This window comes from Dreissena polymorpha, chromosome 6 (genome assembly GCF_020536995.1).
Source record: "Dreissena polymorpha isolate Duluth1 chromosome 6, UMN_Dpol_1.0, whole genome shotgun sequence".
Taxonomy (NCBI): Eukaryota; Metazoa; Mollusca; class Bivalvia; order Myida; family Dreissenidae; genus Dreissena; species Dreissena polymorpha.
This window is the reverse complement of record NC_068360.1, coordinates 63,708,349-63,731,818: the sequence shown is the minus strand read 5'-3', so window position 1 is coordinate 63,731,818 and position 23,470 is coordinate 63,708,349. Positions and strand designations below refer to the sequence as shown.

The 23,470-nt window shown below is 35.0% G+C and overlaps 3 protein-coding genes across 3 annotated transcripts; all 3 read left to right on the top strand.

The window, feature by feature from the left end:
* Positions 1 to 80: 80 nt before the first annotated feature.
* Positions 81 to 1,730, top strand: LOC127835740 (uncharacterized). Its single transcript, XM_052362177.1, has 5 exons — positions 81 to 357; positions 626 to 765; positions 1,141 to 1,336; positions 1,472 to 1,524; positions 1,707 to 1,730. The coding sequence occupies exons 1-5, from the start codon at positions 84 to 86 to the stop codon at positions 1,728 to 1,730; spliced, it is 687 nt and encodes a 228-aa protein (XP_052218137.1). The 5' UTR covers positions 81 to 83.
* A 2,570-nt stretch (positions 1,731 to 4,300) lies between these two features.
* Positions 4,301 to 22,427, top strand: LOC127836255 (uncharacterized). Its single transcript, XM_052362742.1, has 18 exons — positions 4,301 to 4,614; positions 5,585 to 5,956; positions 6,301 to 6,480; positions 6,682 to 6,702; positions 6,922 to 6,945; positions 7,114 to 7,410; positions 7,956 to 8,095; positions 8,919 to 9,114; positions 9,377 to 9,697; positions 9,977 to 10,348; positions 10,649 to 10,822; positions 11,022 to 11,042; positions 11,280 to 11,303; positions 11,482 to 11,775; positions 12,037 to 12,173; positions 12,415 to 12,531; positions 21,771 to 21,849; positions 22,118 to 22,427. Exons 1-18 carry the CDS (start codon positions 4,359 to 4,361, stop codon positions 22,309 to 22,311), a joined length of 3,219 nt encoding a protein of 1,072 aa, XP_052218702.1. The 5' UTR covers positions 4,301 to 4,358; the 3' UTR covers positions 22,312 to 22,427.
* Positions 12,883 to 15,230, top strand: LOC127836256 (uncharacterized). The gene is made up of 3 exons (XM_052362743.1): positions 12,883 to 13,194; positions 13,593 to 13,946; positions 14,612 to 15,230. Exons 1-3 carry the CDS (start codon positions 12,987 to 12,989, stop codon positions 14,791 to 14,793), a joined length of 744 nt encoding a protein of 247 aa, XP_052218703.1. The 5' UTR covers positions 12,883 to 12,986; the 3' UTR covers positions 14,794 to 15,230.
* Positions 22,428 to 23,470: the final 1,043 nt, after the last annotated feature.

The following is a 23,470-nucleotide window of genomic DNA, read 5'->3' as shown; positions in this document are numbered from 1 at the left end:
CGCGAAGTTCGTTCACTTGAAATCCAAAATGTATTTGAAAGTTTGTAAATTAACTTACAATTTCAGGAATCGAGTGCAAGCCTATGAGCGTTGCAGAATACAGTGGTGGACGGCTCACTGTGTCCTGTACTCTGTTTAACGTTGATACCATAACAGTTCTAAATATAAGCAAAGGCGGAATACTTGTTGGTTCGATACTAAATCCGACAAACCAAACAGCTGTCTCCAATATAAATATTGTAATAAGCCCATCATTCATGCAGTTAACGATTATTATGACAAACTGCAGCGTTGAAGGGTCTTATACAGTCACCATAAACAACGGCACGTCAGGATCGTTTACTACATGGTTGCTCGGTAATATTTATTTTGTCCACAAGTTATTCTTTCATAGATTGATCAAACAAGCATATGCATTTTGTCATGTTTATTTCTTGTGTTCGTAGTAGAATAGGTAATTCATCAATACAGAACTTATGTTGCATTGTACATGGAATTGAATACGTTTTATGCAAGAATAACTTGTATGATTAAAAAGCGGACATACAATGCAATCGATAATAACTGATGATTTATATTATTTATCGATTATATAAATGACAATATCTGTATCTTATATTGGCAGTCAATGCTACTTCACCATTAATGACGGTGGCACGAAATAAGTGGCTTAACCAGCCGTTCACCATAACGTGCAGAGGGAACGTCGGACGCCTCATCGGAGGGTCCTACATGTCAAAACTCTACATTCAGTGGGGCGGTCAGGTAAGTTATACATGTAACTGTTGCCAACAAGTTTCTTTTCATACCGCAAATCGCCCTATTTAACGTCAATCCACACGAGTGTGCGTTATTTTAAAACATGTATACTTGTGAAAATAAAACCGTGAAAACTTAAATAGTATTCTTTCTTGCTAAAAGTCGGTTTCCCTTAACTTGTTCCATATTGCTCATTTTTAAATTATGACGAATTGTTATATTTAAATATTTTCTAAATACACCGCGTATTGGTTTTCATATATTTGAAGATATTTGTTGAAATCGTTATGTTGTGCGTTGTTGAGAAAAAAGCAAGCCGGTGAAACATGAAAACACTTGCATTTTTGTTTAACGATCGGGTTTTGTTGTGTTTATTGACAGCTTAAGAAAGAAAACCTGTATAGAGTCGCATCTCCGCCAATATGTAATGACGAATGCCAGTGTTCTGAAACAATAGAAATAGCAATAACAGCAAATGAGACATGGAACAACACGGAAGTGCGATGCATTGCTCTCGACAAGAACGATACTGTCATAGCTGCATCAGTCAGTGAAGCCATCATACTTGCAGAATCAGGTATATTACAGTGTCTGATAGTGAAACCATTATCCTTGCAGAATCAGTTATATTACAGTGTCTGATAGTGAAACCATTATCCTTGCAGAATTAGGTATATTACAGTATCTTATAGTGACACCATTGTCCTTGCAGAATCAGGTATGTTACAGCATGTGATAGTGAAACCATTGTCCTTGCAGAATCAGGTATGTTACAGTATGTGATAGTGAAACCATGATCCTTGCAGAATCGGGTATAGTACAGTGTCTGATAGTGAAACCATTATCCTTGCAGAATCAGGTATATTACAGTATCTGATAGTGAAACCATTGTCCTTGCAGAATCAGGTATGTTACAGTATGTGATAGTGAAACCATTGTCCTTGCAGAATGAGGTATGTTACAGTATGTGATAGTGAAACCATGATCCTTGCAGAATCAGGTATATTACATTGTCTGATAGTGAAACCAGTGTCCTTGCAGAATCAGGTATATTACATTATCTGATCATGAAACCACTATGCTTGCAGAATCATGTATATTACAGTATCTGATATTGAAACTATTATCCTTGCATAATTAGGTATATTACAGTAACTGATAGTTTAACCATTATCCTTGCATAATCAGGTATATTATAGTTACTATTATCGAAGCTACTTATGATAAGTATACACATTGATTACATTATCTACTTACTGATTCGTCTCATTAAAAACCGTTTTATGTTTTTCTTGTTAGCTATGAAAGTAATTAAGCGTTTATACACACTGTTTTTTAGCTCATCTATTTTTTGAAAAAAAAAGAGCTATTGTCATCACCTTGGCGTCGGCGTCGGCGTCAGCGTCGGTGTCGGCGTCGGCGTTCGGTTAAGTTTTGCGTTTAGGTACACTTTTCTCATAAGGTATCAATGCTATTGCATTCAAACTTGGTACACTTACTTACTATCATGACGGGACTGGACAGGCAAAGTTAGATAATTCTGGCTTGCGCATTTTGACAGAATTATGTGCCCTTTTTATACTTAGAAAATTGAAAATTTTGGTTAAGTTTTGTGTTTAGGTCCATTTTATTCCTTACGTATCAAAGCTATTGCTTTCATACTTGCAACACTTACTAACTATCATAAGGGGACTGTGCAGGCAAAGTTATGTAACTCTGACTGGCATTTTGACGGAATTTTGGGCCCTTTATACCTGAAAATATTTGTGTTTCGGTCCACTTTACCCCTAAAGTATCATAGATATTGCTTTCATACTTGGAACACTCGCAAATTATCATAAGGGGACAGTAAAGGACAAGATGCATAACTCTGGTTATCATTTTTACCGAATTATGGCCCTTTTTTGACTTAGTAACTTTGAATATATGGTAACATTTTGTGTTAAGATTCACTTTACTTCTAAAGTATCAAGGCTATTGCTTTTAAACTTTAAATACTTTCATGCTAACATGAGGGTACTGTTCCTGGCAAGTTGAATTTTACCTTTACATGTGAATGACCTTGGCTCTCAAGGTCAAATTATTAAATTTTGCTAAAATTGCCATAACTTCTTTATTTGTGATTCGATTCGATTGATACTTTGACAAAACAACTCTTACCTGACATACCACGATTGACTCCGTCCAAACCATCCCCTACGCCCCCCGAATCCCCCCTCAATCACCCCATTATTTTTTTTTAAAATTAAAGATCGTCTTATAAATGACCACCACACCCTCACACTATACCCCCCACCCCCACCCCAAAAATAATTTTTATGCCCTCTGTAGGGTGGCATATAGCAGTTGAACTGTCCGTCAGTTTGTCAGTCAGTCTGTCTGTCAGTCCGAAAAAAACATTGGCCATAACTTTTTCACTTTTTCAAGATAGCAACTTGACATGCATGTGTATCTCATGGAGCTGCATATTTTGAGTGGTGAAAGGTCAAGGTCATCCTTCAAGGTCAAATGTCAAATTTATGGTGTCTGTCCGTCCGAAAACTTTAACATTGGCCATAACTTTTTTAATATTGAAGATAGCAACTTGATATTTGGCATGCATGTGTATCTCAAGAAGCTGAACATTTTGAGTGATGAAAGGTGAAGGTGAAGGTCATCCTTCAAGGTCAAATGTCAAATATATGGCGTCTGGCATGCATGTGCACCTCATGAAGCTGCACATTTTGAGTGGTGGAAGTTCAAGATCAAGGTCATCCTTCAAGGTCAAAGGAAAATTCAAAGCGGCGTTCTCATGAAGCTGCACATTTTGAGTGGTGGAAGTTCAAGGACATTCTTCAAGGTCAAGGTCATCCTTCAAGGTCAAAGGTAAAAAAGAAATAAAAAATAATAAAAGCGGCGTTCTCATGAAGCTGCACATTTTGAGTGGTGGAAGTTCAAGGTCAAGGTCATTCTTCAAGGTCAAGGTCATCCTTCAAGGTAAAAGGTCAAACAAATAATAATTTCAAAGCGGCGTTATCATGAAGCTGCACATTTTGAGTGGCGGAAGTTCAAGGTCATCCTTCAAGGTCAAGGTCATCCTTCAAGGTCAAAGGTCAAACAATAAATATTTCAAAGCGGCCTTCTCATAAAGCTGCACATTTTGAGTGGTGGAAGTTCAAGGTCAAGGTCAAGGTCATCCTTCAAGGTCAAAGGTAATTTTTTTAATAATTTCAAAGCGGCGCAATAGGGGGCATTGTGTTTCTGACAAACACATCTCTGTTTTTTTGGATTTTTTTGCATTTTTGGAAGATAATGTAATAAATGACCACACCCCCACACTATAAACCCCTCTCCACTACACCTCTCCATCCTTTGTGATTGAAAATGAAATAGGTTCCTACACCTTTCAAAAGAAAAATAGATGAGCGGTTTGTACCCGCAAGGCGGTGCTCTTGTATTAACATTATCATAACGCAAAATATTTGAGGAAACTTAAAACCGATTGTTGCCTAGTTAAGTTTGATTAGGTAATTTAATACATATTTATATATTCAGTCACAGAATTCACAAGTAACACTTCGGCTGTTGTTGGTCAAGAAAAGTTTCTAGAGTGTCGCCTCATGGGAATCGCGAACTTCGCCCAAGGTAGCGCCGTGATAACACGTACCTCTGAAGATTTGGTTTGCTCAGTCAATTCCTCGCTAGTAGGAATGTGCACTAAGGCAACGGGGTATTCTGTTACTGGCGCATTAGATGGCGATACACTGGTCGTGAGGCTACTTATTGCAAACGTTTCTTGTAACGACAGTGGCGAATACACGTGCTCATTACAGCAAAACCCGGAGGCTAAAGCGGTTACAACCCTAAATATTGAAAGTAGGTTTGGATTTAAATCATGTATACACTGTTTTTTATACTTAAACATACTTATGTTTTTATTGTTGTGTACGATTAAGGTAAATTTCTAATATAACAAAACTTAATAGGCGATACATGGTGACTGACAGCGATTCAAGAAAGAACCTTTATTCGACGTTCTTGTACACTTAATCAAAATCACTTTATTCCGTTTTCATCTAGTATCCCTTATTCTCATAGTATCGGCCCTCCTCATAGTATCGTGACTTTTCGTAATGAAAGACTCTCAAGAAGTGCTGGCAAATTAATTTTTTTTTTTAATTTTTAGAAGTTGTAATTTATTTGATGGTTATCCATGGCTATAACAACGATCATTCTTATGATTTCCGGAGTTAATTGGAAAGAAGGTTATGATTATTCTAGGGTGATGCTATGATTTTTAAATTACGTAACACGCAATTATGTTAGTTTGTTTATGGATTAAAAGTAGCTTTATCAAATGTTGTATATTCCGCTCATTGTTTAATAAAATGTAAAACTATTTTAAGAACACCATCAGCAAGCGTTTCGTTTTTCCATTAAGATTCTTTTTTTGAACAAGCACATGCGACTAGTATAAAATCTTAGCAACCAATCAGAAGGGCCGATATGATGAGAAACATAGTACATTATACCGATTACAACAGGGAGCTAAATATAGCAAGATTTTTGTAAAAACAATGCCGAGTTATTGCCCTTTTCGTCGTTATGTCCACAAATACACATTTAAATATAGATTGACATATAACACATGCGTGTTTTTGTATGTGTTCACTTCCAAATTCTTTTTGTATTCATTAACAGGGTCGATACTACGGATAGACATGCTTCTACCGATAATATCTATCCATTTATCCCAAAACTTGATATCGTGGTTGCTACATTAAGTACAACCTATATATTTTCGTGTGCATACTTTTTCATGTACCAATAAATGTGTCTTGAATAGGATTACCGGAGGAACCTCGTTTGACAATGTCAAGAGAGATTATTCACAATAAATTTACACTGGGTGACCGGCCTTTTATCTGCGAAGGACAGCTCGGTGTTCCAGCAGGCAATCTCTTTATAGAGAGTGATTTTCAAGATGAGTTTAAACCCTTCCTTGACATAAACAATCGAAACAATTCCATAGGTTTCATCTTTAAAGAGGAGACCATCGCAAATGCATGTGGGACGTATCAGAAGTTATATTTTGCTTTCCATAAAGCAGATTTTACAATGAACTTACGAAAATTTCGTTGTTCTATCAAGCCATCCGAATCTTTAGCAAATCAAAATGTAAAGCTATCTGGAGTAGGAACTATCAAAGTTGTGCCTGGTAGGTGTAATTTTATTAACAGAGTGTAATAAATACATGTAACAATTATACTACTTATATAGTTTTTTGCTTCGTTTTATCTTGTGACTGTAGTTAATTAGTAAGTCATTTGATAAGAGATTTATCATTCATGAGATCTTTGAAGAAATGTATTGATTTATTTTTCATGTCTTGTATCGATAAAGTCACATTCGTCGACAATATCCTGATCTTATATTAAAAAATATTTTTTTTTTTGCATTTATTTCGTTTCTTATCTCGCAAAATTATACATATTAAGTTGTAAATAACGAAATTTAACAGACCGACAATGTATCATTTATCAACATCTAAACTTATTTCAGACACCTGGTGCCAGAACGTGACTAGTGAAAGTATCATTGAGCACCCATACCTATGTCACGTAGGAGTTTCGTGCGACGCAAAAGGAGCAATTCTTGGCGTTCCTCTAGGGTGTAAAGAAACACAATGTTTCAATGTTTTTGCACATACCGCGTGTCCGGAATGTACGTGCAATAAACAAGGTGTGTATGCCAATAGATTTTTTAATCAAAGTAAACAAATCTTTATTTTAAACAATATTTATATTATAATTGAAAATAATTTAATTACGTTATATGAATTTATACATTACTTGTGCAGTAACTACGCAAGAACAAATTGTGTAGATATTTGTCGCAATTTATTGAAGCGCACAAATGTGTTTTTGTTTCATTTTGCTTCAGGACCTGTGACCACAACAACTAGTAGGCGCTTTTATTTATATAATCACTTTGAGTGTGTTGTTGTATTTCATTTTTCAGTACAGTAGTTTGTATAGACACAATTATCATATACAATACAATATTAGAAGAAACATATTTACAACTAAATGAATTGCTTTCTATAAAAATATGTAGTTGAGCAGCATGTGAATTTTATTGAAGGTTTATATAGTCGTTTTAACTAGTGTTCTTTATTTTCAGCCACTGTTTCTCCTGATGCAGAACGTAAATATCCTTTTTTCAACTTACATACTTCTTTACAATTACAAATTGTTTGTAGAAATATTTATTTTTTTAAATGTTTCTAAAAATATCATTTTTTAATATATGTTATTTTGTGTATGTTAATATATAATCATCTTAGTAGATTGTATTACACGGGTATCATTGCAGAGATGTACTGTACTCCACAAAGCGTAGGCAATGTCCGAGGTGAAAGAGTGAATGTGTATTGCACCCTTCTGAATGTGAATGTAATCCTTCAACTGAACGTCAGCAAAGATGGAAGAACAATCCGTTCTGAAATAAATGCGTCCGGATTGGTACAAGTCGCGTTCCCAGAGATGAGTTTAATGATATCCGAAACAAGTATCAATATTACGCTCATTATGACAAACTGTAGCGTCGAAGATTCGTATACTATAAGCATCAACAACGGCACCACTGGGACGTTTACAACATGGTTGACAGGTACTAGTTATTACCCCATCTTATCAATTGTGCTTTGTTTTTGTATATAGGTCCATATGCGGATTAAGTGTAGGGCGGAAGCGGAGAGACTCGCACTCAAGAAAGTAAAATGTGCAGCGCACAATGAACACAGTAATATGACATTTCTAAATGGTGTGGCTGTGCCAATTTTATGTAATAATTACTGGTTAATGTGGTGTGCAGTTTGATGTGTGTTTGAAGGATTGTTTGTTAACATATAGTCATCCCCCGCAGCCAAAAGCATGTGTCCTCCGCCTTGTACCCATCATTATAATAATTATTTAGCCGGATATCCGGCCTCTATCCCGATACAGAACAAAACGAATTGTTTATAAGCTTTCATCATTCGTCTCCGAACAAATTATACTTTACAACATAAATTAATTATCATAATATCATCTGTAAAACACTTGTTCGTTACCATGTAGCAATTTATATGTGTATAATTCAACATACAATATGTATGTAACAAGCTTTTTAACATCCCAATCAAACGTTTATACAAAGATAAATGTGCTTTTTAGAAAATGCTACTTCACCGTCAATGTCAGTGGCACCAAAAAAGTGGCTTAACCAGCCGTTCAGCATAAACTGTACCGGGAATGTTGGGCGCATCAGTGGAGGAGCATACAGATCAAAGCTCTACATTCAGTGGGGTAGTCAGGTAAGTTATCCAATCCACAAAGTTGTGAGTTTTAATGTTCATCGGCATGACTGTATAATGTGTGACTGTCAAATAAGATGTTATGAGACAATATGTATTCTAAAACGTCACATTGGTACTTAAATCGAAACTTGTAATTTAAATAATGTTACTTTATGTTGAAATGTCGTTTCAAGTATAAATGCTGTAGCCGTGCGTCTTGCTTGTTATATCAGTTTCGTTTTACAACGTCTCGGTGCTACATACTTTACTTTTTGTGTATTTCGTTAAATCATTTTAGGAACTTCATAGTATAAAGGTCATAAATAGGAGAAGGAACATCCTTATTAGAAAAAGTAAAACAGATATTTACGATACTCTAGCTTTAACTGCTAAAATTTCATGTCCCAAAATTAGTTATAATTGTACTTTAAGTATATCTTAATTAGGACATGAAATATCCAACTCCATCCCCTTAGTGTATTTTATTATCAGGAGATGTTTACACATTATAAGGCCATTGAGGATTAAATAATACTAGTACCCATTAGTCCCAATAAGGACAGAGTTGTCAATTAAGGTTATTTTAACAACACATTAATAATTCAATCTTTTCGATAAAGAACTAAGTATATAAATATTAAAAAGTATCTATTGATTTTAAGCTATTGGCATAATATATTAAAGACAATGGCACAGTGATAAGTTCATATTTTATATTAAGTTATGTGTTACATTTGACATAACCTTTTTGATGAGATTTAAAATGATACGTGTTTGATACGTTTACATAAAACGTAACGTAATACGGGAAAGCTAATATATACACCTATTTTATCTTAAGTTTCAGAAAGACAAACTGTATGGGGGTGTCAGCCCGCCAATATGTAATGACGCATGCCAGTGTACTGAAACAATAGAAATAGCAATAACAGCCAATGGAACATGGAACAACACGGAGGTGCGCTGCATTGCTGTCGACAATAATGATACTATTGTTTCTGCATCTGGCAGTGAAACAGTAGTTCTGTCAGAATCAGGTACGATTAAGCTGCGTGTTATAGCAACGTAGTATCGTAGAAATTTACCACGGTTAAAATAGAATTTGGTTTTCTATTCATATGCAGATCGATTATTAATATGTGTAATTGTGTATACTACTCACAAATAACGCTCATCATTATGTAATAATGAATACAAACTGCAGTGATTTATTTATTTAGTGATGATTAAGGCAAAAAAGCAGCGGTGGACACTTTTCTTGAAATAACTGTTTTACTTATTTGTGTTTATATACTTTAGTGGTATCATTCACAAGTAACACAACGGCTATTGTGGATAAAGAAAAAATAGTTGAGTGTCGCCTGAAGGGAATCTTCAATAGTGCCCAAGATATAGCTATCATAACACGAAGCAGTGGCGATCTGGTTTGTGAATTTAACGGCGAACTGCAGGGAAATTGCTCCACGCTAACTGGATATTCAGTATCCGGTTATCGTGATGGAGATACACTGCTTATGAGGCTCATTATTGCAAATATGTCTTGTAATGACAGCGGTGAATACGTGTGCTCTTCCAAATCGAACACAGGAGCCCAAGCGAAGACTACACTTTCTGTTCAAAGTAAGTCTTTCTGAATAACTGAATTTAAGAAGTCAACGTGTGAAATAACGAATTAATTTTGATAATGTAATCATGTTCAAATAAAACTTTGTATTTCAAATATCGCCGTATTTACATTTAAATCTGTTATCTTGTTAATACACGTTACTACCTAACCGAATGCTCGGCTTGTGACGTATCGTAAAACACTCTTTACACATTTCGTATCGTCTTATATCTGGGAACATGTTACTTAATATTGCTCGTAAGTAACATATATTGTTTATTTATTCTTGTCAGGGCTGCCAGAAATACCACAATTGACAATGTCAAGGGAGATAATACATAACAAATTCACCAGAGCTGATCTCCCTTTCATTTGCGAAGGAGAATTAGGCGTTCCTCCAGGAAAACTTTCAATTGAAATCGACATTCAGAACGAGTTTGAAACATTCTTGGATCTTAACAATAAAACCAACTCTATCGCATCGATTTTTAAAGAGGAGACCATTCCCGCATCTTGTGGAATGTACCAAAAGTTTTATTTTGGCTTCCAAAAAGCAGATGTGTCAATGAACCTACGCAAATTTCGTTGTTCAATTAAACCGTCTTTGGAGTTGCCCAACGGTGACGTGAAATACTCCGAGGAAGGGGTAATAAAAGTTGTTCCAGGTATGTACATTTAAAAAGCAATTTATAGAAAAGGAAGACGTTATTTTGAAACCAATTCACAACACACAAGTTCTGCATTCACAAATAATATTGACATTTAATAAAGCAGACAGTTTTATTTGATCCAAGTTTAATTGTGTATAACCTTTACTAAATGTATTGTTTCCCGAAAATATCAGAACAAATGTGTTAATAGACATGTCGTCATTGGTCCATATGTTTAATAATATTCCCTTAAGCTGCACAGTTGAACGTAAAACGGTCCTAAACTTGCGATAATGTATTTCAATAATACTTTAGACACGTGGTGTGAAAACAGGAATGAAACGAACATCGAACATCCATATCTCTGCCATGTTGGAGTCGTATGCAACGCTGATGGCGGCATTGCAGGCGTCCCAGAACTCTGCAATAAGACCCAGTGTCGTAATTTTACCACATATCTGTGCACGGAATGCGTGTGTGATAAAAAAGGCAAGCATATATTTAAGTATACATATGTTATTATGATTATTTCAATGTATTATTTCAAAGATTTATGAGGTCTGAACATGTTTTTTTTATTGTGAAGACATAGATTTTGAAATAAGTTAGTTGTTCGATTCCTCCTTCACAAATGCATAGTATTCTTTACAATTATATGAAGCTAATATAATTGTTGCATCTTTTTCAGGACCAACAATCGTGACAACGAGTAAGTATCAAAATAAAATAATGTAAAGAAATTTTCATCATATTTTAAAATGTTCAAGAAGAACGGAAATATTTATGTAAAATATTAGCCATCACCTGTTTGCCACCATTATCGCAAATCTCAATACACTTAAGTGACCATTCGTTTGACAAAATAGTCAAAATCGATTGTCATATGACCATAGTCTTGTAGGGGTAATGCAAATCGTATTAATAGTGATTGTTGCGTCTTTTGCAGCGACCATATCTCCCGATGCACAACGTAAGTATACTTAAAATGTTTCTAATTACCATCATTTTGTTTTATTTCATCTTCACTTTTGAAAACTCGTTTTTAGAAGGTATACATTTTAATTTCGATTTCGATTGACTTACTGCCAAAAATGTCTGCGACTTTTTAGAATTGTGACCTGTTCAGTATATTTATAATTTATTCACAGAGGTGTACTGCAATTCGACAAGCATTGCGAGTTATATTGGGGAACAGGTGTCCGTCTCGTGTATGCTGATAAATGTTGATACAGTCAATCAACTGAACGTTAGTAAAGATGGAGGAAGTCTTTATTCTCAATCAAATCCTAGAACTTCCGTTGTTGTGAACCCGGGCTTGAGCCTAATAATATCGACAACAAACATCAACGTAACACTTTCCTTGACCAACTGTACCATTGAAGGCTTGTATACTATCAGTATCAACAATGGGACATCTGCAATGTTTCAAGTGTGGTTGATAGGTAGATATAATTATGGATAAATAGTTTGATAAATGTATTAGTAAAACACTAATGACACATATATAATACCTTCATGTTCTGGAATTATATGCATTTCGAATCGGTCAGAGAGTATTACACAGATATATCGGTAATCTCGGGCATAAATGAACGCTTTTTTTTATGTAAACGGCTCAAGGAATGCAAACCAGTATGTTAATAGCATTTATTTACATATCATCAAACGGAACGTCTTATGTATCAGAAATTTTCTCATTACAGAAGAGCCGAAAGTCCCAATCTTAACCAAACCGACAACTGTTTGGCTTAACCAACCGTTTGAAATAACCTGTGTCGGGAACGTGGGTCGCACAACAGGCGGGAATGCACGCTCTAGTCTTTACATTGAAGTTAAAAAGGTACATTAATCAACGTTTAAGTGTTTGAAAATAACGTTATTCTATTGTTATGAACTTTAATATTCATCTGATAATGCTAGAAAGTTCTTCCAGAATTTCTCAGTATAAATTTTCAACAGATCAGTTTTACCATACGTTGTTCAATTCAATAGTCGTGTTTAGTATAACTTTAATTTCACGTAGATGAAATTTCAGAATGTTTGTTCGCCGTTGCGATATGACAACCTGCTTTGAATTTCAGGTAGGAGATGCGCTAGTTACTCATATTGGCCAGCCTTCCAATTGTTCAGAACTGTGTTCGTGTGCAGGCTCTGCAACGATTAAGCAAACTGCAGATCAGAGCTGGAACAACTCCGAGGTCCGCTGTGTTGCCAAGAACGTCAGTGGGGTTATTCTTTCTAGTTCTGCTTTCACGATGATACAATTGTCAAATACAGGTACGATTTAGTAAATAGATATATGTTCAAAAACAACATTGTACTCGTAATATCGGTATATGATTACGACATACAGTTTTAAAGTAATTAGTCTACACTATATTTTATATAAAAAATATGACGTTATGCAACGGCAATGTGTTGTGTTAACTTCATTAATTTCTTTAACAACTGTATGTCTTAATCATATAGCTGAACAATATCATTTTTTTCTTAACCGGAGAAAATACAAATATAGTATTCATAAATTACTTTTCCATGTGTTTCAGTTGTCAATTTCATTAGCAACAACTCTGCAAAAATAGGAGAGGCGAAAGATATTGAATGCATTATTGAGGGCGATGCCTTAAACGGTGGGGCAAAAATAACTCGAAGAATGGATGGCTTGGTGTGTACAATTAACAGCCAAGCCATTGGCAATTGCTCGAATTCATCGGGATATGCAGTGTCCGGTATAGTTGACAGCACCAGCTTAAGGGTATCACTATTGATCAGGAGCGTAGCATGCAGCGACGAAGGGGAGTATGATTGCCATTCGGTTAACAGACCGGACGCATTTGCTACTACGTTCCTTGCATTAACAGGTAAACTGGAGCTTGTTCTAGTAGTGACTTATACCTCTTTCCCCACGTATGTACACGACTTATGTCGTTGCATTTAGCGAATTGTAATAATATTTTATAAAACTTATAAGGTGAACACAGTATTTAACTTCGGTAACGTTTGGATAATTAAATTTGCACACGAATCATAAAGAAGTATGCATACGGGTTTGAATAGTGTACATCAAAATGTGCATGAGTATTTTGTCAGACAAGTTTACGGACAGCCAGACATGAAAGACGTCCATGTTATATATACTTCTACTACTTTGCCGGGATGTCATTACATATAAATTATGAAAAATGTGATTTGTGTTATCCAATTGAACCTTGAAATATATTATTTAATTGTGGATTCATACGGACAATTTACATTTTAGCTGACGTTGGTAATCTAACGCTTACCATGCCATCAAAAGCTATCGAAAAACAACAAATGCCATACGAAGACATTCTGAAGTGTGAAGGCAACATGGGTTACCCTGCCCAGGAACTTACGTTGGAGGTTTACGACAACATTACGGAAAGCTACAGAGCGTTTTCGTGGCCTTCTGGATCGAGCAATTCTCAAACAGAGAAAGCTGGATGTTTGACGACAGCACTCTTTTCCTATCACAATCTTATTTTCAGTTTGTCTGATAGCGGCAAATTATTCCGATGCTCCGCATATGATCGATCGCCGACGCCTAGATTCATTACATCAACATCACCGCAATCGTTGAATGTACTAGCAAGTAAGCACACACATGCACATATGAACTTTTTCACAGCAAAGAACTCCTTAATTAATATCATTTACGATGAATAATCTTAATTGGAACATGATTGTATGGTCAATCTTGTAGTGTGATTTTGCAAAGCACAATGTAACGCATAAATACCTTCATTTGTAGTGTTACCATATCATATAAGCCTTTCTTGACAGATTCTAGTGTTACTGTATAAGCCTTTTTGACACATTCTAGTTATAAACGATAATAAAACGATTAAAAAAATGTATAACTCACAGGCACATTTATCGTATCAGGTCTTTTGTTTAGCACGCCTACAAATTAACCCGTTGCTATTCCTCCGTTTACGTGTATCTGTTGTAACGTCCGGCTGCACACTACATATAGTATAATCACTTTTCTTGGCAAATGACAGTATGATGTTGTACAAGTTGTATGAACCCTTATTGTTGGTTTTGTTTTTACAAATGACTGTGCTCAAACCAAATTGTGGCGCATGTGTTCATATAGCTGTCGTCTTTTTAGACGCGATTTCTCAAACATCTACTAGATTTTGTAGTAAAATAAGATGTTGTTGGTGCACGTTTATAATAATGTTTTTCTAACATACAGTTCTCAGGAAACATGACTTTCATAATTTAAATACGAAATATAATGTTTTGTTTCAGATACATGCAATTCGACCGGGGACTATTGGGAAGGATCTCCGTCAAGTTGTCAACTGTATGCTAGATGTGCCAGTGGCGTCAAGTATATTTACGATTGTGGTGCTGGCAGTTGTCACAGTATTGTGGACAATTCTTTTCGATCGTGCACAGCAGCCAACTGTAACAACTGTACGCCAAATTAACGTACAGAACATTTGCTGGTAGTGTTTCGTTACTGTTAAACAAGTTTAAATCTTATGCGGTGAATGCTTGTTGTTCATGTCGTTTTATTTTTATTGTGTTGGATTCGATCTATTTTATGTGCGTGTACGTTGTAAATATTGTATGTCTTTTCTAGTTATTCAAAACATAAGTTTTAACTAGAACTCGTACCATTTATTTTATGTTGTATATAACTATTTATAAACACTATGAAACACGTCAAAATTGCACTTCATTGCAGATACAAGTCGGAGCAATTCCTCAATACAACACATTAAATCATTTTACATATAATTTTTTTCATTACATTGTTTTTTCTTGTAATGACGTTATAAATTGTTATTGTACACAAAAGTTCATCAAATATGTATTGGTCGGCTTAAGTCCTTGTTATTTAAATAAATAACATATTCTTGAATATGTTGAGCATCTGTTGGACGACATATCCGGCCTGTTGTTAGTCAGGCATTTAATATAAAGAAGTGAAACTCCAGCTGCTGGAGCAGTATTGAATTCTCATTATACACACTTAGTTGGTCCTTTATTTAAGGCAAGGCAAGTGACCAATTGCCCAAACAGTTCGACTTGCGTAGAAAACGTTGCGACATCAGCTTTGATAAACAGAGAACATATGAAACTGTTTTAGACGTAGATATAGGGTTAACAAATTTTAAATCTCTGCTGTACGTCAATACAAGTACCGGTCTCTGATTGTATATGCCAACAAGGCACATTTTGTGATAGAAAATATAACAAAATTCATTGGCCAAATACATAATGAAAGTCTTGTGTTTTTGTTTCACTGTTTGCAATCAGGTGATTTATCAAGTTCATAGACTAAACCTTCAAGAATGCCGTAATCTTAAGTGGACACCGTACGCATTGAGTGTAAACGCAGTCAACATTTTTAACAATATAAACATATAATAACTTATATTTAAAAAAGCGCATGCTTTTATCTGTCATTTAACTAGTTCAATATTAAAAGGAACCATGTTCTTAATATATAATTGAATAAACGAAAAAGAAAAAAGAATATATGTTTAGGGGTTTAATAAAATAACAAAGCTGTAAGTTTTATCATTTTGTTTCCTGTAATTTTGTTTCCAATGCATATATTTCATGAACTTTTAAATAAAGTTAAGAAAACCATCTAAGCGCATTAAGCGATAATGAAATTGATAGGTCACCGTTAAATGTTGTTTGCTTCATAAGCTTCAATAACAAATAAACAGAGCCTCAGTATGATAAATGCCAAAAGTATCATTCAACCAAATTGTTTAAAATCGATAAAAAATAGGAAAACAAAACATATTGTGGTTCCATAGATACGATGTGAATGGAAATATTATGGTTAATCAGAATCCATGTTTACATGATATTATTTCGTGCGCGTAACATACCGTCTGGACAAGACAAATATTTGTGTCTGTTTGTACCGTATTCAAGTTAGGACAACATTTTTATATGTTTGATCTAAGTATAAATATGACCTTGATCAAACAGACATAGTCTACAGAGACATGTATTTCATTTCTATCCAATACCATACATGCATCACATGAAGTTTACATATTATACATACAAGATAAACACAGCAGGCATAATACAATATATTATATTTGCCTTCATTCTTAAGAAGTTTACAATGGCCGTTTATACAAACGCTACCATTGTGTACAGCTAAACCAATAGATGCGCACGTGTTTCATTTGAAAATCAAGTTTCGAAAACCAATAAGTTTTACCTATACATTCCCATAGCACGCAAGCACAAATTACAATGAAACTGAAAGAAACTACATGGTCTTAAAAGAAAGCAATGAAACAAAAACATTTAAATAAACAATTTTAGTATATGCCTGTTGAATGATTTTAACAAAATACGAGTTGTATCAATCGTTGAAATAAAAAATCCCGTATTACGCTACTCGCTGTTTCCAATTCCGTATTACCATACTAGCCGGACTACTTTTTTCGACCCATTTAATGACGTCCATTTATGCGCACCGAAAATAGGAAACCCACTTGTTTATTCTTCGACCCATTTAATGACGTCACGCTACGCGCAGCGAAAATAGGAAACCCCCTTGTGTATTACTATTAGATACGTCGTCTGCAGTTTGACCAGAGAGTTAATATGGCCGAATTTTCGACCATGCACATAACGGAATGGTCATCGATCGGTTTATATGACTTAATTGACGATAGTTATTTTTTAATGAACTATTTTAAACGGCTGTTCATAGTTCTGGAGAGAATAAAATGGCAGTAGCAGTAGCACTTAATATACTGAAACAAGTGCAGTGTCTACTCTTTTAGAAGCAGGTGTCCAGCTGTCCATTGAAAGTAAGCCTGATCTGCATCATAATATTGATTTGAGTTCACAAGACCAAAGAAATCAAATGGAACAGATGAATGTTAATAGTCGTGCTCAAGGTGAAACACGTAAACAACCAACATTTGTACATGTAACAGAAGATGAAAAGACAAATTTTGTTCAAAGTATAAAAATGTGAACACAACCCGCAAAACTGAATTACGTATACGCCATTTCCAACGCTGGCTATCAGAACCACCACGCAATGAAACAAGATCTGTCTGTGTCATCATGACAACTGAACTTGACAAATACATAGGTTCATTCCTCCTTTCCATCCGAGTCTGAGTATGAGCCTGACACACTCACAAGCTACCATCGAGGCATTGACCGGTTTGTAAAAGAAATTCATATTTATACACAAAAACATAATAGAATGAATTGCTCAGTGTATTAACAATCAACATTGAATCGAAATAGTATTTCAGTGATGATCAATGTTGTTTTACTGTATTACTTACTGCTGTAGAGATAGTATAAACCTATATATTTTAGATTGATTCCATCGAAAGCCTTATGCTTATATAAACACTCTCGAGTCCATTTTCTCGGCTTAGAACCAGTGCTATGTATCTTTGTGATAAATCTTAAGAACGCTTCCACGGTGGGGATCGAACCAATCACCTCCCAGTCTCTAGGCGGACACACTATCGATAAAAAAATGTCGACCTTGCTGTAGTGTAAATTTACTACATCCAACATAAAGTGATTGAATTAAAATATTTAAACATTACGAACTGTTATAGCTGTGTAATGATGCTTTATAGTTGTTATGTTAACCTGATTGGTATGAAAATAAATAATACACACATAAATAATACACACATGTATGAAAATAAGATTAAATTAAGTGGCAAATAAATGGATAATAGTTATTAAACAAAACAATATGTAAATTGAATATAAGCCGCACAATGTTATTAACGGTTAAAGAGAAATGATATCTCAAACAAAATGTAAATAATGCCCATAATTTTCAAATAATATCCCGTTAAAAATATATATATACAAGTTCTGTACATGGCTCAAGTTTAAAAAATAAAAGAAAGAAAATCAATGTGATGTTTTTTCCGATATTTAAGGGAAAAAAATATTTCCACAGCATTTTGGATGACAGAGAGTTTGAAACTTCTTGAAAGGTTTTGGCTTAAAAGAAAGGAACTGAAGCAAAACAGGAAAAGGAAACAGGTCCCATGTTGCTGAAGCCATTACCTCGGAAGAAAGAGGGATTTTTAAAACAAAAAGAAGTAATTAGACTTCAAAGCCCAAGAAAGCTGTTGAATCAAGTTTGGCTAAATAATTCAACGATGTTCTGCATTCGTGGTGGAACCGAAAGTCGCAACCTTAGATGGGTCGACATCAAACTGAAAAAAACTGATCAAGGAAGAGAATACCTTGAATACAATGAACGGTTGACCAAAACACGTACATCGGAAACCAATTCGGAGCAAAGGGCATTTCCACATAAGCAGTTTGCTCATACCAACAAAGATTCATGCCCTGTTGAAGCGTACAAGGAGTTCGCTCATCACAGACCGAAAGAAGCTCTGCATGATGATGCCCATTTCTACTTGTCTATAAACTATAGTCGAAAAGCTTGGTCAGACAAGTGGTATAAATGTCAGCCCATGGGTGAAAACTCCTTGAGGTCAATAATAAAAACGATTGCTATCTGGATACAAACATGTGCACAATTACGCAAAGGCTTTATGACGTACCATTTGGGCCAAAAGTCAATAAGATCTACTAGGTGAAAAGAGAAATGTACGTCGACGTACAATATGTACGTCGACGTACATTATTTTGTACGTCGACGTACAAAAGTGTACGTCGACGTACAATTTTTACCGACCCTTGAGTGTTAGCCAATCAGAAGACGCATTACATCTGATCCGTTTGTTAAACATTCACTGCGGAATTGTAAACAAATGGCGGTCTCCATAATATAAATAGGTTCTGGAAAAACAACTGTTTGCTAACAATTATAGTCCAATAAACTAATGTCAGTCAAAGAAAACATGAGCAATTATTCTATATATAGGGCTCCTTTACTTATCGGTAATATCATAGTGGGTTCTAATTGAAATAATGCTATAATTAATTAAATTTCCCTTCGTCCAAAAATTCCCTATCCGAAATCGTATACTCGAGTACTGTAAAGTCAGATGTGTAATAGGGACCTTCTATCATGACGAACGTTGCATAATGATCATACTTTGTAATTATTTTTATAATCGTTTTATTATTTTCTGCAAAGGCTATCACAACAATACATTATCAGAACAAAAAAGGTGTGCATATATTGGTTTTGACATGTATCAGTATCAGCTAGAGTTAATTGACAGTAATATATAACTGTACAGCTATATTTAGCTGCTAAATGATGTATACAAGATGCATGAATCAGTCTGCTAAATGAGCACACGCCCGATCACCTGTAGCAAGTAAAATTTCTGCCGGACATATAAAAAAATTCCCTTTTGTCATCCAATAGGCACGTAAATTACTGAAGCCAATTGATAGTTAGTAAAAAAATTGTAAGTTTTTCTTTCTATTAGCATAATTATTATCAATTTTGTGAACGAACTTGCTGGAAGTTGTGAAACAATGAAATTCTATTTGTGTACCAACATGCATCTGCTTGCGCAAGTCGTCATTATTTTTCACTGATGTTTTTCAGCCACATACGGTTGTTATTAAAGTTTTCTCTAAAAATGAATCGAGTTGATGCTGTTTGAATCAATTATTTCATTCAAGTAATACGCTTCCGTTTTCGTAAATGTCAACAAATGTCATAAAGGCTTTGCAGTTTCTAAGGTATGTTGATGGGGCTAAGCCTGGTAAAGCACTTCCGAGAAATTGATTTGCTAAGAAGTTGCTATCTTCAATATTGCAAAAGGTATTGCAAAAGTTCAACCAATGTTACAGTTTTCCTGAGAATTTTTGTCTTTTACCTTGACGGATGACCTAGATCTTTCACCACTCGAAATGTGCCGGTCCATGAGATACACATGCATGCCGAATATCAAGTTGCTATCTTCAATATTGCAACCCAAGCTTACAGTTTTCCACAGACAGGCCAAAAGCAATATACCCCGGATCATTTAATCCAGGGGCATAACAAGTTTGTGCTTATAAAAATATGTTGAACATGTGAAAATTCTTTAAGTAACTGGCCCAACTGGCCTGTATCTTTTCAATGCAAATTTTGAAGACTGATGAATGCATGAAAATCTTACTTATGTATTGAAACATAAGAAACTGCAACAAATTAAGACCACATAATTGATGAATTTACGGGTGTCAATCTTTTGATGTGTACCAAAAAAATTACACTTCACCGATGTAATTGAAATTGAAATATTATTAGTGAATAGTGAAATAGTTAAAATCAAATATGCAAATATTTCCTTGGTGAAGTGTACATTTTAATATTTCATTGGCGAAGTGTACATTTTAATTGCGATTTCGATTGACTTACTGCCAAAAATGTCTGCGACTTTTTAGAATTGTGACCTGTTCAGTATATTTATAATTTATTTACAGAGGTGTACTGCAATTCGACAAGCATTGCGAGTTATATTGGGGAACAGGTGTCCGTCTCGTGTATGCTGATAAATGTTGATACAGTCAATCAACTGAACGTTAGTAACGATGGAGGAAGTCTTTATTCTCAATCAAATCCTGGAACTTCCGTTGTGGTGAACCCGGGCTTGAGCCTAATGATATCGAAAACAAACATCAACGTAACACTTTCCTTGACCAACTGTACCATTGCAGGCTTGTATACTATCAGTATCAACAATGGGACATCTGCAATGTTTCAAGTGTGGTTGATAGGTTAATATAATTATGGATAAATAGTTTGATAAATGTATTAGTAAAACACTAATGACACATATATACTACCTTCATGTTCTGGAATTACATGTATTTCGAATCGGTCAGAGAGTATTACAAAGATATATCGGTAATCTCGAGCATAAATGAACGCTTTTTTATGTAAACGGCTCAAGGAATGCAAACCAGTATGTTAATATCATTAAACGGAATGTCTTATGTATCAGAAATTTTCTCATTACAGAAGAGCCGAAAGTCCCAATCTTAACCAAAACGACAACTGTTTGGCTTAACCAACCGTTTGAAATAACCTGTGTCGGGAACGTGGGTCGCACAACAGGCGGGAATGCACGCTCTAGACTTAACATTGAAGTTAAAAAGGTACATAAATCAACGTTTAAGTGTTTGAAAATAACGTTATTCTATTGTTATGAACTTTAATATTCATCTGATAATGCTAGAAAGTTCTTGCAGAATTTCTCAGTATAAATTTTCAACAGATCAGTTTTACCTTACGTTGTTCAATTCAATAGTCGTGTTAAGTATAACTTTAATTTCACGTAGATGAAATTTCAGAATGTTTGTTCGCCGTTGCGATATGAGAGCCTGCTTTGAATTTCAGGTAGCTGATGCGCTAGTTACTCATATTGGCCAGCCTTCAGATTGTTCAGAACTGTGTTCGTGTGCAGGATCTGCAACGATTAAGCAAACTGCAGATCAGAGCTGGAACAACTCCGAGGTCCGCTGTGTTGCCAAGAACGCCAGTGGGGTTATTCTTTCTAGTTCTGCTTTCACGATGATACAATTGTCTAATACAGGTACGATTTAGTAAATAGATTTATGTTCAAATACAACATTGTACTCGTAATATCGGTATATGATTACGACATACAGTTTTAAAGTAATTAGTCTACACTATATTTTATATAAAAAATAGTACGTTATGCAACGGCAATGTTTTGTGTTAACTGCATTAATTACTGTAACAACTGTATGTCTTAATCATATAGCTAAACAATATCATTTTTTCTTTACCGGAGAAAATACAAATATATTATTCATAATTTACTTATGCATGTGTTTCAGTTGTCAATTTCATTAGCAACAACTCTGCACAAATAGGAGAGGCGAAAGTTATCGAATGCGTGACTCAAGGCGATGACTTGAACGGTGGGGAAAAAATAACTCGAAAAATGGATGGCTTGGTGTGTACAATTAACAGCCAAGCTACTGGCAATTGTTCGAATTCATTGGGATATTTCAGTTACCAGTATAGATGACGGCACCAGCTTAAGGTTATTATTAACTATCAGGAGCGTAGGATGCAGCGACGATGGGGAGTATGATTGCCATTCGGTTAACAGACCGGACGCATATGCTACTTTGTTCCTTTCATTAACAGGTAAGCTAGCTAGGGACGTATAAAGGATATTTGTTGGATTTGATGGGATATCGATTTTATTTCACGAGTGATCATATAAAATATGTATTTTTTATGATCACGAGTCAATTAAAATCGATATTCCATCGAATCCAACAAATTTTCTTTTTATTTTATGCTTTTTCACCGTTTATTTACAATGTAAAAGAGTTTAACTGGATAATGTCGATGGATTTTGTTGAAAAAATGACGTCATTTCACAGTAAAACAGTGAAAAATATCGTTAATTTTCACTGTTATTTGTCACTGTTTAAAACAGTGAAATACCAGTTCTATTTCACTGATATTTCTCTATTAACCACCGGAAAGCATAAAATAAATACCATTATCCCCACGTATTTACACGACCTATGTCGTTGCATGTAGCAATGAGTTGTAATAATAATTTTATATAAATTATAAGGTGAACAAAGTATTTAACTACGGTTATATCTTACGTTGGATCATTAAATTTGCACACGTATCATAAGGAAGTATGTATAATAGTTTGAATGTTGTGTGTAAAAAAAATGTAAGACATTTTTGTCAGACAAGTTTTTGTCTACGGACAGCCACACACGAATGACGACCATGTTGTACATACATGTACTTCTACTTCTTTAAATTACATTTAAATTATGACAAATGTGATTTGTGTAATCCAATCGAACCTAGAAATGTATCTTTAAATTGTGCATGCATACGGACAATTTACATTATAGCTGACGTAAGTAACCTAACGCTAACCATGCCATCAAAAGCCATCGAAAAACAACCAATGCCATACGGCGACATTCTGAAGTGTGAAGGCAACATGGGCTTCCCTGCACATGAACTTAGGATGGAGGTTTACGACAACACTACGAACAACTACAAAACGTTTTTTTGGCCTTCAGGAGGGAAAAACAATCAAACAGACCAGGCTGGATGTTTGACGACAGTAAACCTTTCCTATCACAATCTCATTTTCAATTTGTCTGCTAGCGGCAAATTATTCCGATGCTCCGCATTTGATCGAT